This window comes from Monopterus albus, unplaced genomic scaffold (genome assembly GCF_001952655.1).
Source record: "Monopterus albus unplaced genomic scaffold, M_albus_1.0 scaffold52.1, whole genome shotgun sequence".
Classification (NCBI taxonomy): Eukaryota; Metazoa; Chordata; class Actinopteri; order Synbranchiformes; family Synbranchidae; genus Monopterus; species Monopterus albus.
In genome coordinates this window covers 2,152,879-2,169,490 of record NW_018127932.1, presented here as the reverse complement: position 1 = coordinate 2,169,490, position 16,612 = coordinate 2,152,879, and the positions used below count along the sequence as shown (strand labels likewise).

The 16,612-nt window shown below is 39.8% G+C and overlaps 2 protein-coding genes across 3 annotated transcripts in view; one reads left to right on the top strand and one right to left on the bottom strand.

The window, feature by feature from the left end:
- The window catches only part of mrps5 (mitochondrial ribosomal protein S5), a 20,301-nt gene extending 12,574 nt beyond the window's left edge, over positions 1-7,727 (top strand). For both annotated transcript variants that reach the window (XM_020601662.1, XM_020601663.1), the window contains exons 7-12: positions 2,112-2,202; positions 2,784-2,830; positions 3,141-3,198; positions 5,399-5,461; positions 5,984-6,120; positions 7,182-7,727. In XM_020601662.1, the coding sequence (XP_020457318.1) occupies positions 2,112-2,202; positions 2,784-2,830; positions 3,141-3,198; positions 5,399-5,461; positions 5,984-6,120; positions 7,182-7,406 (621 nt within the window). In that variant the 3' untranslated portion in view covers positions 7,407-7,727. The remainder of the gene's footprint in view (positions 1-2,111; positions 2,203-2,783; positions 2,831-3,140; positions 3,199-5,398; positions 5,462-5,983; positions 6,121-7,181) is intronic.
- A 1,313-nt stretch (positions 7,728-9,040) lies between these two features.
- On the bottom strand, positions 9,041-12,378 carry LOC109961082 (myelin and lymphocyte protein-like). Its single transcript, XM_020601667.1, has 4 exons — positions 12,286-12,378; positions 10,222-10,389; positions 9,995-10,120; positions 9,041-9,115 (listed from the first exon to the last, which is right to left on the bottom strand). Exons 1-4 carry the CDS (start codon positions 12,376-12,378, stop codon positions 9,041-9,043), a joined length of 462 nt encoding a protein of 153 aa, XP_020457323.1.
- Between the last annotated feature and the right edge of the window lie 4,234 nt (positions 12,379-16,612).

The window sequence follows — 16,612 nt, the reverse complement described above, 5'->3', positions numbered from 1 at the left end:
TTCTTTTTTAATAAATCTGCAAAAATGTCAAAAATTCTGTGTTTTTCTGTCAATATGGGGTGCTGTGTGTACATTAATGAGGAAAAAAATGAACTTAAATGATTTTAGCATATGGCTGCAATATAACAAAGAGTGAAAAATTTAAGGGGGTCTGAATACTTTCCATACCCACTGTAAATCCCCAGTAACTCCTCACAGTGTGTGAACCATGTGGAATATGATTTAAAATAATATCAGTTAAACTTATTTTTGTCATTTCTTTCTCCTTCACCCACACAGTCACACACAGCCTTGTGAGTCATTTCACATGGTTTTGTGAGCCAATATTAAGATTGTTGTTTTGCTCAGCAGTCTTAATAAACTTCAGAACTGCATTTTCAGGTTTTTGCTCCTCTTCTCTTTTCTTGCCAAACATGATGAGAGTGGGATGGAAATCTTTGTAAGGTCATTTAAAAACAATTAAGAATTTTCTAAAACCGTATTGTGGCTGGTGAAACCACATGGTGGACTTTTAAATATTAATTCTAGAATGTAAATCTGTGAAATAGAATGTGTACAACAGGGATTTGTCCTCTGTAGAAATCTTTTTAGTTGTGCAGGAATAAATGAACCCTTTCCACTATTCGGTGTGTGCAGAGGCAAGATATCAACATAATATCCAAGTGAAAGAAATGATGTGTAGTTGTGCAACAGCAAGTCAGAGGAGTGTTGTGTTGGCGGAGGCTTGTGCTCTCGCAGTGCCTTCTGCTTCCCTGTGGTGAAAGCTCCTCCCTTGCATTGCAGTGTGTGGACAGATGCAGATAGGGAGACACAGCAACAGACTGAGGGGATGAGATGAAACAGGAGTGCGAGCGAGCTAGAAGCATCCTCCCACCGCCCTGCTGTCACGAAACCCAGGCCCATCTGCTCCACTGCTAGTGCTCTGCCAAAACTGCTGCATCCTCACCTAAAATCCCAACACTGCTGAACACACTTTTAATAGAAACTGGCTGCAAGTAGCTACAAGTTGCATTGAAACATGAGAATTTATAACTTGTTGAATTTTGAGATCCCATCTGGTCGGATCTTTGCTGAGGCAGAGTTTCCTTCTCCCCACCCACACAGTATGTGAAGTATGATAGAAAGACATGACCTTATGTGTGTGTCCTACAGGGCTGTGTTTTCAGTGTTTGCTGCCACTCTGACCCCTGCGGTCAAATTATAAACCCTTTATTGAAATATGTGATAACTAGAGAAGCTGAAAGCCGACTTTGTTTCCTCTGCTGAAGTTGCTCACTGTTCTGTCACTTGCATCACTGGTGTGGATCAAAGTGTCAGCTGTGTGTTCGGGTCTTTTGCTCTCTCTTCTTTAACTCCCTCTTGTCCTCTTCTTCACTTCTCATTCTCCTTCTTTCACTCATTATTTACTTTTCTCCTCTCATTTTCCTTCTTTCGCTCTGTGCTTATTTTTGACCTTTGGGTTTCTTCCTGTGCACCTGCTTATTTTCTCTCTCCTCTCTGATGAACTCCTACATCCTCTTTTCTTTTTTTCCACTTACCTCATCTCCCTTCCTCCCCTCCTCTTCCTTCTGCGTGGTGTATCTACACTTCCCCCTGGTGTTGTAGCTGCCGTTTTGCAAGTAGCTGGCCAGCCTGTGTGGCTGAGCAAGGGACGGCACCAAGCTGTGTGTGATAGATGACTGTGCTCTGTTGATGTGCTCAGATCAGTGAAACTCCCTTAAATCTGGGAAGCATTCTGGTCTGGATTGACAATGCACACACACAGTCTGTTTATTCTTTATTTATAGAAATCTGTTGTTTTATTTTTTTCCTATCGGTTCACTAACTTTACTGGAGTGACTGCGTTAGACAATAAGTACAAGATCAGAAATGATATATTGACATCAGGGACATGATTTGTGACTTATCCTGCACAATAATACATTATCACAACACACACATATTCATGTTAACCTGTAAGATGAGGGATTGCCCAACGCACGCACACACACACACACACGCACACAGTGTTGTGTGTGTTATATATTACATGTTTGACACACGGGCCCAACAGGAGTCTGTTGATATCAGCTGGTGGTGGCAGTCATGTTTGGTGTTTTTGATTGTTGTAGGTGAAGAATGTGTTCAACATGACGGCCAAGGAGGGCAGAAAGAGGTCCATCAGGTGTCTGGTCGCTGTGGGAAATGGCAACGGAGCAGCAGGTCTGAATCTGTCTGAAAGATAAACGTAGATCGTTGCTCATTACAGCGAATGACAATTAGTCTACACATTAATGAATAGGTTTTAAACATTTAGGGTTGTTTTAATTTGGAGGTTAAGTTGATTTTAACCACTTTTTGAATTCTGAAAACAGAACCAAAAATGATTTTGACAGTTTCAGGGTGCTTCCAAATGCTGAATAATAAGTTTCTCATTCTCGACAGCTGGGGTCTGTCACACGTTTCTTCAGGTTAAAGGGGATTTTTGCTCAGAGGGCATTTGTTGAGTTTTCTTGTAATAGTGTGAGGTCTAAATTATATAAAAGCCTCTGAGATAACTGCTGTTGTGAATTGGCACTATACAAGTAAATCGAATTGAATAGAATTGCCAGTTTGTGAGGTATCAAACCCCCAAACCACTAAGTTAACAACAGTGAAACAATAAAATCTGAACTTAATCGGCTTTTCCACTAGCAAATAATACTATGAACTTCTCAAACTTAATTTCTGTCATGCTGACCTCCTCTGGCTCTGCTCATTCTGCTCTCAGATGTTCTCAAAATGACTCCTTTCCCTCCCTCCAGGGTTTGCGTTGGGTAAAGCAGCAGACAGAGCCACAGCTCTGAGGAAGGTAAGACCACAAAGTGCAGTAAAGCAAACCTCAATACAGGTTTGGTCAGTGCATGAGTAAAATCACAGGAACGTTAACCTAATGCACTTTTTGATTCAAATCCCCAGACCCTCTTTGATCTGCTTCATCGAGAGTCCCTTGTGCTAATAATTATATGAATATTACCACATTTAATATTAAGATTATTTGTCTGTTGCTACAACAGTCACTAAACTTTCCAACTGAAATGTTTATTATGATGACAAAATACTGACCTTTGACAAACAATGCTCTGTGTGTGTGTGTGTGTGTGTGTTTCTGTTAACTGCAGGCCAAGAACAGAGCCATCCACTACCTGTACTTTATAGAACGATGCAACAACCATACCAGTAAGTGACTGTGTGTGTGTGTGTGTGTGTGTGTGTGTGTGTGTGTGTGTGTGTGTGTGTGTGCTTTCCATCACCTCATCTCCTTCATTTACTTTTCCTCCTAGATCTTCTCTGCTCACTTCCTTTCCTTTCTTTATTCCCCTTAATGGGGTTGCAAAGTGGGACATACAGCTGGTTCTCAGTGTTTTTTCCCAATTTCCATTTGTTTAGTTTTTTTTTAAACAGTATGCTATAGCTTTTTTCTTATAACGCCTTTTTGTCCATCAGCCCTAAATACTACATTACCCATGTGTCCCAGTGGCCTTTGCTATAGAGGAGAAGCCATATTCTTCCAACATTATTATTATTGTGATTATAGATTATAGTGATTTATCAGACGGCGTGCTCAACTGTAGTTAATGCACCATTAATTTTTAGGTGCACAGTCTTGGATGTTTTTGTCAAAGAACCAGATGTTGATGGGAACACAGCTGTTTGTTCTGATGACTCAGCCAGGACAGTTTCAGTTGTAGAACTGCTCCAACTGTGAGTCTGACACTGTTTGTGGAAAATTATGATATGGACTTTACTTTGAGAGCTAAGAACGTCCCAGATAGCTTCTCCCAGTTCACACATCTATTATTTCCACTCCTCTGGTTTCCCTCTTCCACCACTCTCTCCATCTGTGTCTCTCCACAATTATTTCCCTCTTCCACTGCACTTGTCCAGCACCACCCCCCTCATGTCACCTGCTTATACTCATCCAAGCAACATAATGTAAAATATTGATTAATGAGGAAAGCTATGACAGTGACATTGCACCGCTTGTAGTTTCTTATTGCAAAACTCCATTTGGCTGCTGCTGGAGAGTAAAGCCAGAAAATCGATGTGTGTGAGTCGTCAGCCTCCACCATGCCCACCAGAGGAGAAAGTTAGCCTCCTGCTTGGCCCCGAATCAGATGAGCAGTGCCCATGTCGGTGTGTGTGTGTGTGTGTGTGTGTGTGTGTGTGTGTGTTCTTATGTTTCCAACCAGTCTGAGCTCAACACTGTTGTATATTTATAGTTTTTGCAGGTTGTTAGAAAAAACCCATCAAATCCTTTGGCATGCCAGCTCACACTGTGCAACCATCTGCAACCTGTCTGGACTGCCGTGTGATTGGTTGTTTACTTCTGTGTCCTAATGTTTTAAAAAGGACAATCCTTTTGAGACTTTTGTTGCTGTGTTTGAAGTCAAGTTAAATTTAGTGACAGATCTGATAGTTTCTAGAATATTTTTGTCATTGATCATCTGTCACCTTTGTTGCTCACTCACTCAGGCCATTGTCACCCTTACTGAATATTCTGTGATGCTCAGTAGAAGTTAATGGACACAAAGTGAATTAGAAAACATTTGAACTTGGTACCATGAAAAACAACCAACCAAACAATATTCAGTCCTTTAGGTTTAAGTCTGAATGAATTTTTGTTGAATGTGAGTTATAGACAGAACTTAAAACAGGAATGCAAAAGAGTGTGTCAGGAGGAGTTTTCTGTCTGCTCTGACTTTGTCGCTGTTTGATTCTGTGAGTCACACATCATATAAATGACACACGCTGTCGCAAATCAGCCCGGACCTCCTGCAACCACAGCAAATGTTCAGCTTCCTCTACGGTGTGTGTGTGTGTGTGTGTGTGTGTGTGTGTGTGTGTGTGTGTGCTTGATATTTGGTTTTGCATTTTAGATTTTCTTCACCCAGCAGGATGTGTCCTCTGAGTAACAAATCATCCACCTCCTGTACTGTTTCTTTTCATAACTGCTTCCTCTCTGTTGTTGCATCATCCAGGTACAAATCTAATTCACTAAGTGTATTGACTGCAGGGACGGCAGCTGTCAGGATGTTTTAAAGTGATGTAACACAAGAAAAGGATTTTAACTTGAAGCTATGGCCGCACAGTGTTCTCAGCTGTCGCTCAGGGACTGTGTGTGACTGAATAACTCTTGAGCGGGAAACACTGGCATGTGGGAGGACATCTGGTGGGCAGGTAGAGAAACGCCTGAGGGAGACAACAGCCGGAACAAAACACAAGTGCCTTCACTTGGCACCAAACGTGAAAATAAGGAGACTTTGTAGAATAATCTTGCCTGTTTTATGTATCAGTTTGACTGTTTGTTCTCTGTAAGTCCCTGCACCACAGCCAGTAAGCGTAGTTCAGATCTTGTTGCTCTTTTTCTTTCCAACAGTTTATCATGACATTGAATCCAAGTTTCAGAGGACAACACTCCGCATGAAGAAACAAAACAAAGGTATTCATTCAGCATTTTAGTCGGGAAATATGACATTATAAACAAATTGTTTTTACTTTGGTTTACAGGCTTGGAACTTCTGAATAATTTTCTAAAATATTCTGAAAAAGTTTTCTTAAAACTAACAATGTTATTTGGTACAAATGATGGGAAGGTTGCATTTAAATACAATTACTGTAAATATTCATTAAAATATTCACGTTACCCTGCTTAGCATTGGCTAATAAAATCTTTAGGTTATTAGTCTTCACCTTTGCAATGCGAGCCACGCTGGCAGAACTGGGTCGGTCCACATTGATTGAGATACACCAAAAACCACACGGTCATGGGTGTGAGTCGAATCCAGAGCAGGTTTGGTTGCATGACAAACACAAAGAGTTGGATTAGAGGACAAGTAAAAATTGTACCTCTGACCACCTGCAGCCATTTAGTGTTTGTCTGCTCTGTGCTCGGACTTTACTGAAATGATTCAGAGAATGCTAAATAGTCACGGTAATATTAATATTGGTTCTCTCCCTGCAGGTTATGGTCTGCACTGCCACAGGGCCGTCATCACTATATGCAAGCTGATCGGCATTCAGAACATGTACTGCAAAGTAGAGGGATCTGTCAATCTCCTCAACATCACCAGGGCCCTCTTTAAGGGATTAGTCAATCAGGTGAGGTCATGTTGGCACGGTGACGGGGATCATTTTAGCCTGTGATGATTACATACACAATTGTTTTAGAAGAATATTCAAAGTAATAGTTTTAATAGCCCCTGTAAAGGTGGTGGAGTGAAGATGTCAGAGACAAAAAAATCCTCTTTCATGCCACTCAATAAGGAGAGGTCAGTGGAGAGTGCATAAAAATGTTTATTGAAGTTAATCACAGAAAAGGACCCAGTGATGAGTGCTGCTGAGAAACAGGTAGACCAGTGTAGATAGGAGATAAGAAGAATATAGGATGAATCCCCAGGTGGTGGGTGGGCAGGAAGATAGACCTTGATACCTGGATCACTGGATAAGTGGCGATGGGAGCGGAGGTGGGCTGTGCAGCCATAGAAGGCAGAATGATGGAAACAGCCTGAGATTTAATGAGCAGACTCAGCAAACTGGCAGAGAAGATGGTAATTGGCCAGATGCAGTGTCAACAGATAATGAGTGAAAAGAACCTTGGCAGCATGGGAAAATAGGAACTGATGGGGTAAGTAAATGTAAAGCTGAGCTATAGCAGAACTTCCCAATAAAAGATGAGTGAGAGGAAAGGAGCTTCTTTATTGAACTTTGACCAAAGCTTCCTGAAAGGGAGGTAAGAAAACATCTGGTCAAAGATGGTTATAAAGGAACTTTCTGAACGTCAGCAAGATATGATGTTTTAAAGTGATACAGACTTAGTCACTCTGGTTTCAGGTAAGTATTAAAAAAGCATTGATAACACTAAACCAGCTGCATCTCTATTTCCATATTAGCAGCATGGTTCTTCAGATGGTGACATGGGTCAGTGTCTGGATCCTCAGACTGCAATATCTGAACTGTTGAATGGATTGTCATGAAATCATGTACAGATATTGGTGGTGAATTCCAATGTAAAACGTGAAACTCCTTTTCCTCATTTTATCTCTAACCCTTCTCTGCCATCAGACAGTAAATGTTATAGAAGTCACCCAGCTGTGTTTGGAGCCTCAGTAACTTCTCTCTTCATCTTCTAATATCTGCCTCTTATTCTTCCCACCCGGCAGGAAACCCACCAAACATTGGCCGATAGGAAGCAGCTACACGTCGTTGAGTTTCAGTCGCAGCGAGGCCTGCTGCCCCTGGTGGTGGCAAGTCCTAAAGCTGGGGTACGGCCCACCCCCGAGCCCGAGGATGAGTTACTCAACACCCGGCTGCACCTGGAGGACGTGCGAGCCACGCAGGGAACCAAACGCTCAATCTGGGCAAATGTCAAACGCACAGTCTGGTAGCGTGGGAATGGGATGGGATCAGACCACAGGACAGATGTTTGGACTGAGGCCAGGAGTGTCAGATGGATAGTCTGACACTGGGATATGGTAATAACCTGTAAATGTGTGGTTGTCCTGTCAGCCAAGGACTAAAGTTACGTGTTTCTCAACTGAAGACATCTCATTTGAAAACATTCTGCAGATACACCCAGTAAAATATTAACCCCTTAGATAACAAAGTTTCCTTTGTAACTGTAAAAAAAAAAAAAAACTTCATTCACAGGGAAATATTGCAAAATACAGTATCAAATAAAGTACAGATGAGTAATGAAATCACATTGTTTGCCTTTCTGTTTCCAGGGAACTTTTGTAACATGGTTTACACCTTGAGATGTCAACATTGTGATACTGAAGACTATAGTTATATTAATGAAGCTTTTTCCCTCTCACTTGCCTCATTGGGAATTCTTGTATTTTCTTAATTCTCCACTCAGCTCAACTGAGTCACTTTCCCCTACTGTCAAAATCCCTTTGTCCTTTCTGACATAATTTCTAGCCAGTAATCATTCTACTCATGTTGGCACCAAGTAGTTGTTGCAATACACAATTTCAGTATGAACCAAAATGATGGACCAGAATTCACAGAGCCATATTGCTAGCATGTAAAAGAGGTAACAAAAAGTGCAAAACTCAGTATGAATGGTTGCTCTGCTTTTCTGAGTCACTGAAAATGTCTCTCTCGAAACTCTCCATTGCTGTTGTTCATCCTTTGCAGACATCCTGAAAACATGTCCCCAGTGTACTTAACATTAGTTTCAGGACTCTTATCCTGCTTATCAACTTTAAATATTGAAATGAACAAGGTAAATATTTAACCTCCTCAGTCGATGTGTAACTAGATTTAGACTTGCACAAGACTAACACTGAAACTAGGTGGACTGCAGCGGCTCTTGCAGAGCTGTCGTCTAGACATACATCTATAGCTTGTTTTAATTTTGGAAATACAAAAGTGTAAAAATACCTCTAATACCGAAAACTTCACTTCACCAGCCTGTGCATACTATTGGCTGGCATTAAATGTAAATGACAAATTTTCAAAACATGTACAAAATCTTAAAATTGATTAATTAATAGGACAGATTAGAAGTATTTTACAACTACCTGCAGATCTGCATTTCTAATGTTTTGGCCTCCACAACAGTACAACAGAGGTGAATGGTGTTTTATTTGTGATGTTTCAGTAGTAACCAGAGACCATACTGTATACAGTTTCATTTAAATCAGAATCTAGGAGCATCGCCAGATACAGTACAGCAGGAGTGAGTGAAAATAGTGTGCTTGTCTCTCAGTGATTTTGATGAACTGTCCCTTAAAGGAATAAGATCAGCATGATATTTTTAGGATACAACTCTTTTTTTTGCTTTCATTCATCAGTTTTGTTCTGCATGCTTTGTTCTGTTTATGGTGTTTCTTCACAGTTCCCACCCAGTCAACCTTCATTAAATATTATTACATGTCCCAAAATGTGGTACTATGTATCTGACCAGGTGGGTAATTCCACCATACATACCCACACATACACATGGACACACAGGGGCACACAGGATGCAAGGTACATCTTGTAGACACGCAGGTCTGTGATTCAGCATTGCCATTCAGAAGCTTTTCCATCGGATGGCAGAGAGGAAGGTGTGGATGAAGTAGAACAACGTGGCCACGAAGGCAAACACCTGAGACACAGACACGCAGACTACAGTAAAAATCCAACCATTACATTATCTAGGATCTGACTGCAATATTCACTACAAGTGTTGTGTTGCCGTTGTTCTGATTCACCCACATTTAAAGGAATATGCACATATTTGCTTTCATGCCAAGAATTAGGTGAGAAAATCAATACTACTCTTAATATGTGTGAGGTAAATATTAGGCAAGAAGCTGGTTAGCATTAGCTTATCAAAATACCTCAGTTATATCTTGTTTGTTTAATCGACATGAAGCCCAAATATTTCTCACCTTTTGACAAAGCTGGCATGGTCTTTCCCTTTGATTCCAGCCATTATGCCAATCTAAGCTAACCTACAAAACAAGGGTCACGTGACAGAGACAACCTTCTACTATATCTAGGCCAAGTGAAATGACTTCCTGAAGTCATACACTTTGGTTTTTGCATTGATTTAAACAAACAAGGTATAGCCGGTTAACTGGTGAGCTACAAGGGGGGCAGGTGGAATTTTATACCTTTGGGCAGAACGAGTCTTTCTTATTTCCAGGCTTTTCTGCTAAGATAGGTTAACCAACTGCTCACTGTAGCTTCATATATACCATACAGACATGAGAACAGTATCAATCTTCTCATCTGACAAAGGGGGAGGGGGTCTTTTCATTGTGTTCACCAGAATATTGAACAAGCATATGCATTTAAACTGCATCGTAGCTGTTGGAAGTAAAATGTTGGCATGTTAACAATTTAATATGAACATTTGTTTTCAAGGGAGTGAAAAAAAACTGCAAATGGCTGCTTAAATTAAAGAACATCAGAAATACAGTAGATCATTGTTATTAAAGTGGAGTTTTAAAGTGGACAGTTGACTGAAATTAGTTCTCACCACAGCAGCAATGTCAATCTGGTAGTTTCGAAATGGGTTTGTATCTCTTTTTTCCAGGGTGATAAAAGCCAAAGCCACCCCTGCGCTGAGGTAGAAGAACGCAGCCAGACCATGGTAAGCAAAGTCCTGGACACGCACAGATAAAATGACAATGTTACAACATGGCCACAGCCCATCACTCATTCTCTCTGTTTCATTTCCAGATCTATTCATTCTGGCTCTCTTACAGCAGCAGCCCAGCCAGAGCTATTCTTATGACCCCCAGCAGCAAAGATGATCATCCAGAGGGTGGTCAAGACAAAGCAGAAGACAGACACAAACATCACCCAGCCCAGAGGGTTTGGGGGGTTCACATGGGTCGACGCCACCAGGATCCACACCAAACCTCCGAACACCTGTAGAGGTGGAGGGACAAGTTACACAAATGGCAATAGGATTTGTGAGATTTCGATTTGTTTGTGCTGAAGTGACCTTAAACTAACACTTCTGCCTTTGCACATGTTTAAACACCATTATATAAAAAATATAAAGATTATATTTTGATACATTTTTGTCTTAGTTGTTGAGAGGTAGTTGAGTTTTGATACAGGAAAACAGAGACTCAGGAGATATTACATGGTACACAGCTTAGATGGGGCCAAGGTGGCACAAAGCAGGATGTCCCTTTAATATAAACCAAACATCTCATATCCAATTTATGGAACATGAAATGGGATATTTTGCCCTAAGAATAAGTTAAGAACATAGGCTACCCTCACGCAAGCCAAAAAAAATGCTCTTTAAATAGGATGCTTTTATCTTACTTCATAGTTTAAAGAAACAGTCTGATATTTTGGAAACCAAGTGGATTTGCTTTCTGACTGAGAAGACCGGTACCACTGGAAACAAGGCGGAAATAGTCTATGTCCAAAAGTTAAAAAATAAAACTAAATAAAATGGCTATCAGCACCTTTAAAGCTTAGTGATTGACATGTTAGATCTTGTTTGTTTAATCCAAAATGTAAAAATAGCAATTCACCTTGGCTGGGACCAGTAACTTCCTGGAGTCTCTCTCTATTGGTTGCCTTGTCCTGAGACAAGAAAAAGTCTGGCACATGTCATTGTATAACTTGTTAGTTAATGCAGCTTTAGAGGTGCTGGTACAGTAGATGGATTCTGTATCTGTTAGCCAGAGCCAAGCTAGGTGTTTCCCCATGTCTCTTGTCTTTGTCCTAGGCTAAGCTAACTGGCTGCTCAGTGTAGCTTCATATTTACCTCTGCCTCTTATTTTCTTTGTCCCACTCTGACAATAAAGTCAGTCAGTCCCACCACATGATGTAAGCCCCTAAAGACATGAAATCCTACCAGCAGCAGAAATGTGTTCTGATACTCTTAGTTTCTGCTCATTAGGTTGGATTTCCCTCCATATGATCCGTGGCCTTCATGCATGTTTTTCCTTCAGTCTAACTGGGCAACATTTTTAAAAATAGAATGCAAAATTATTAATCCAGGTGAAATGTTGCTATCCTTTATTGATCTTGTCTTTTTAAACTAAAATGTTTAGAAGCTGATGGAATGATACAGCATAAGGAAGAATTTTGAAACCTCTGCAGCTAGATAATTTGATTCTAATGAAGTTTTTCTGTCATGATAAGTGGTGAAATGTGATCTGAGCAATGACCCTTTTTACCATTTATAATTCAAGTAGTACCATTATTTTGACTTGGACAGGGTCTGATAAGTCACCTGTGTTGCTGATTAAACATATTACCTGTTGAATGTATAGGTGATTCCTAGGCAAGAAGAGGCTGCTATACATACAAGAGTAAGTCTGTCAGGGAAAGGAGGGACAGTGAGTGAGGTGGGGAAGTGTAGTGCATCATTTAGATTTTCTTTTGAGATATAAAACATCCATCCATCCATTTTAGTCCCAAACGGGGTCACAGAGCCAATCCCAGCCAGCTGCAGGGTACACCCTGGACAGGTCGCCAGTCCATCGCAGGACTAACACACAGACAAACAACCACTCACACACACAATCACTCCTACAGGCAATTTAAAGACACCAATCAACCTATGCAACCCAAGCAACAGCGCTAACCACTGTGCCACCGTGCTGCCCAGATATAAAATATTTGAACAAAATAAATTTGTTGTCTATGAAAGAGGTTTATGAAAATTTATTGTATTTAAAATATTTTAAATCAAATAATTTGAAAATATTAGCTGCTGAATTTCAAATATTGATCCAGAATCCAATCATTAATGACTAATGAAGTCAGCTGCTCTGTCCTCTGTCATTGCCCACTCACCAGTTCAGGCAGGTAAAATATATCTGGGAACGTGGTGCATATCCCCAGTCCGCTGGGCAGGGTCCCCATAGCCTGAGTGGTACTTGCAGCCATCTTTGCTTGTTGCCTTCTCAGCAGTGAGCGTGCTGCCCTCTCTTCTGAACTAATGGAGCAGCAGCAAGTGTTACTGACCTTGTACTGCAGGAAAGTTAAATGAGCAGACAAACCTGTTCCGCTGTTGTGGCTGAGATCCCACAAGAGCTCCCACCAAACAGACACACCCTTTATTTTAGAGCGCCCATGCTACTATACCAGGTATTTAATGTGAGCTAGTGACCTGTGAAGGCACTTTGAAACAACCAGAGGAATTTTGTGCCTACAGGCTACAGTAAAACGACGGCAGCTGAAATAACATCATTGTTGCTGTTGAGTAAAGAAACAGCTCAGTGAGTTTTAGGTTATACACACTTTATGGTCCTCAGGCTTTTTTTTTAAAGCTCAGCACCAGCCTCTATTTGTACCACACACATGGGCTAAAACAAACTGCTCATGATAAGTTTTATGAGTGAAAACACCCCATTTCGAGACACTGGCAGGTCCACACATTTTCACTTTAAAGCTGTGCTAATCAATATTCTTATGTCTACACCTAATGACATGGTTATATGTAATGTGAATGGTGTCACTTGTGGTCACATACCCACAGTTAATACCCAACTCTGCATTCCCAAGCAGCATTTTATCCTTTTTCAGCTCATTGGTTTGAGTTTATGACCCACAGTGTTACTGTTTTTGTTCACTGCTTTCATGGCCTCGTTTCCAGTCACAGCACTTAGCTAAGAAGCTTGGTAAACCCAGTGTGTAGTGCTGGTCCAGCACCAAATGAAAGGCAGCCAAAATTAGCAAATAGCTGGTGAACATAGTGGTGCATCTACTATATTTCAGGAGTAGGTGGAATCCACACTAGAACTAAAAAGAGAGCAAATATTGGATTTGCAGTCACTAGATTGACAGAAAGGCCAAGTGAAGGTTAATCTTCACAAGCATATAGGTAACTGTTTACTGACATATTAACTATGTCAGCTTGATAACTGAATATTATATTGGTCTTGTATTTACATCTCCATCCATAAGTGACCAAATAAATCACTAAACACTGCTCTAAATTCAAGTCAAAATCCAAGATTTTCCAAACATAACAAGTCAGCTTTATTTTCCCCTCTGTAAAATAAACATGATATATAAAATTGAGACATAATATAAAATGGATATTTTTACAGTTGAAAATGACACATCTGGATAATTTGTCACATGATCTTTTCATGGTGCAGATAATGGTCGCATTGGTCCCCCCCCCCTTCCCCCCAACACATAACAGTTTTATGTCAATATTGTCTTTACTCAACTTGTTGGTTCTTTAAACATCTGAACAACCAGAGAAATCAGGATGTTTCAATGTCCAATTTGTTAATTTACATATCACTAATTTCAAAAATACTTGTGAAGCAAAATCTCTTATTTACATCATCAAATTTTTTGGAAGTTCCTTTAAAAAAAATCTAACAATTTATCAGGGAAAGTTTTCATCTGTAGGTTATATCAAAACATAGCCTTTAAAAAAAAGAAGACACATTATAGCTATTTAACTAACCAGAGCAGTAAACAAGTAACATTCATCAGTAACTTTCTTATTTTCCATTCATCCACTTATTTGATGTTTTAGCACTGTTACTCTTTCTGACATGAAAATAAAAAGGACAAAAAAACCCAAAAGCAATTCCATGTTTACTTCAATGACTGGTTTGGTTGATGGTTGTCTTAGGACCTCTTCCATCGGATGGCAGAGAAAATGGCATGAAGGAAATAGAAAAGAGTGGCTAAAAAGGACATCACCTGAAAACAGAGAAATCATGTATTAGAAGAACAGAGGGATTATAGAGCCACAGGTGTCAACACACAGGTTTAAACAACATGAACGGAGATAAACGGGAACTTGAATATCTATGCGTGATTGCATTAGAGCTGCACCTGCCAACCGATTTTATTATCAATTGCTAAGCCTTTTTTTTATTAAGTTAGTAAATATTTTGGCAGTCTTTGTAAAACCAATCTCCAGCCCCGGAGCTCAAGGTGACACTGTCAAAATGCTTGTTTTATACAAAAATATTACATAAAGCTAGAAAAAATAGTCATTTATATAGTGTAAAAAAATATTTTTAACTGCCTACAGTAATATCTGCTTGTCAGATGCTGAAGAAATGGATTAAGTTACTGCAAGCACAACAGTTTATTGTGAATTACTTTATGAATTCCACCAATGGTGGAGAGTACATTTATCCAAGTAGGGCACAGTTTTAAGGTATTTGAATATTTCCATTTTCTGCTAATTTATTATTTTACCTTAGAGAAAAATACTGCACTTTTTATTTCACTATATTTGTCAAATTGCTGGCAGATTAATATTTTGCTTGTGTCAAACATTAAAAAAAAATCTAAAAGTCTTTTCTTAAAACAAATTTAAAAAAAATATGTCATTGTGGTATGTAAAAGGAAGTAAATGACTATATAAGTAACTAATTAAGTTACTTTGTGTGGAAAATAACACAAATTTGATTTGAAAGAGTCATTAAATGCTGTTGGTAGTTTGTCTTAAATGATTTACAGTATTTTGAAGTATTGTAATACATTTAAATATAGTAATTGGTTATGATCTGTGTGTGTGTGTGTGTGTGTGTGTGTGTGTGTGTGTTTGTGTGTGTGTGTTTGACATCATACCACTGCAGAGATTGCCAGTCGATAGATTTTGAGAATAACAACATTAGATGGCCCCAATCCAATCCCGATAGTGAAGTATGCCAGAATCACTGATGCCCTGAGGTAGAAACAAACTGCCACAAAATGATAAAATACATCCTACACAGGGGGAGGGACAGTGAGGAAGATGGAAACAAAGGGTAGAAAGTGAAAAAGACAGAAAGGGAAGAAGGGCAGAAGGGAACATTTTCTTTTTTAATTTGCCAACTATTAAACAAAGGTTAGCTTCAGGGTTTGGGTGAAAACAGTAATGGGTAATGTTGGGTAATGTTTCCAAATAGCTTGTTTTAAAAGGGGTCCTAAAGGAATAGCTCAGCATTTTGGGGAAATTCTCTTCTGACACAGCGTTAGTTCAACATCTTCACACTGAAAACAGGTGGAAACAGCCTGGCTGTGCCCAATAATCTGCCCACTATCACTTCTAACACTTACTAAATAACAAATCATGTTTCATGTTTAATGTGTGCAAAAACCAAACTGATCCTAATCAGAACACAAAAAAATAATTATAACTACTCCCTGTAAGACTCTGAAGTTACTGTTTGTATTTTGTTCTGATTGAGGTAAGTTAACAGGTAAAGGTGCTGTTAGCACTGAACCAGGCCAGGCTAGAGGCTTTCCACCTGGTTCCAGTCTTTGTGCTGTGCTAAGCTAACTGGTTTCTGGCCATAGGTTACAGACAGCAGCGGGGTTGATCTTCTCATATAACTTTATGCCAAAAATGTCAGACTTGTTCTTTACTTTTTCTCCCCAAAAGACTGAAACTAAAGTCTCAGACAAAAAGTTAGCATCCACACCAGCTAATGACTAATGTAGAAGACATGCAAATAAAGCTTTGTTCTCACAGTGTTGAGCTAGGTAGCTTACAAACTTTCCCCAACTGTGCATTTTTACTTTTAACATTACAATATAACATATAATGCTATTTCCAGTATTTTGGGTGACTTCTCCAAATTCAGCAAAAAGCAGCTAGAGTCACTAATGTTATCTTTCAGGTATGGGGTTCAGTAAACAGTTAATGACATGATGTGTCCTACACTACATGCCAGAAGTATGTGGACACCCTTGCATGCTGCACCATTTTGATGCCACATCATACAATGATATTTTGTACAGGGTGAATAGTTCTTCAATGGCTGAATAGGAGAAAAACCCTGCAGTCAAGACCCAAAATTATGTGGAATGTCTGGTGGAGGCTGTTATGGTAGCAAGAAACCTCTGGTTCAGAATGACATTTACATCAATCAATGCAATGGCGTTTGAAATAGAAAGCAGAAGACGGAGACGAACACCACCCATCCGAAAAGGCAATCGGTGAGAAAACTTGAAGTAGCCAATGTCGCCAAGGTCCCTATCAAGGTCGCCACCAAGGTCCACACCAAACCTCCAAACACCTGCAAGGGAAGGGGGACAGAGGCGAGGGAAAAGAGAATCATCTTAAGCTGTTAAATGGTAAATTTTCATCAGCTAGCTGTTAAATTTGGTGCCAAGTACATAGTGTACAGTGGCTTAGAGCTTTTTTTTTTGCTGAAAA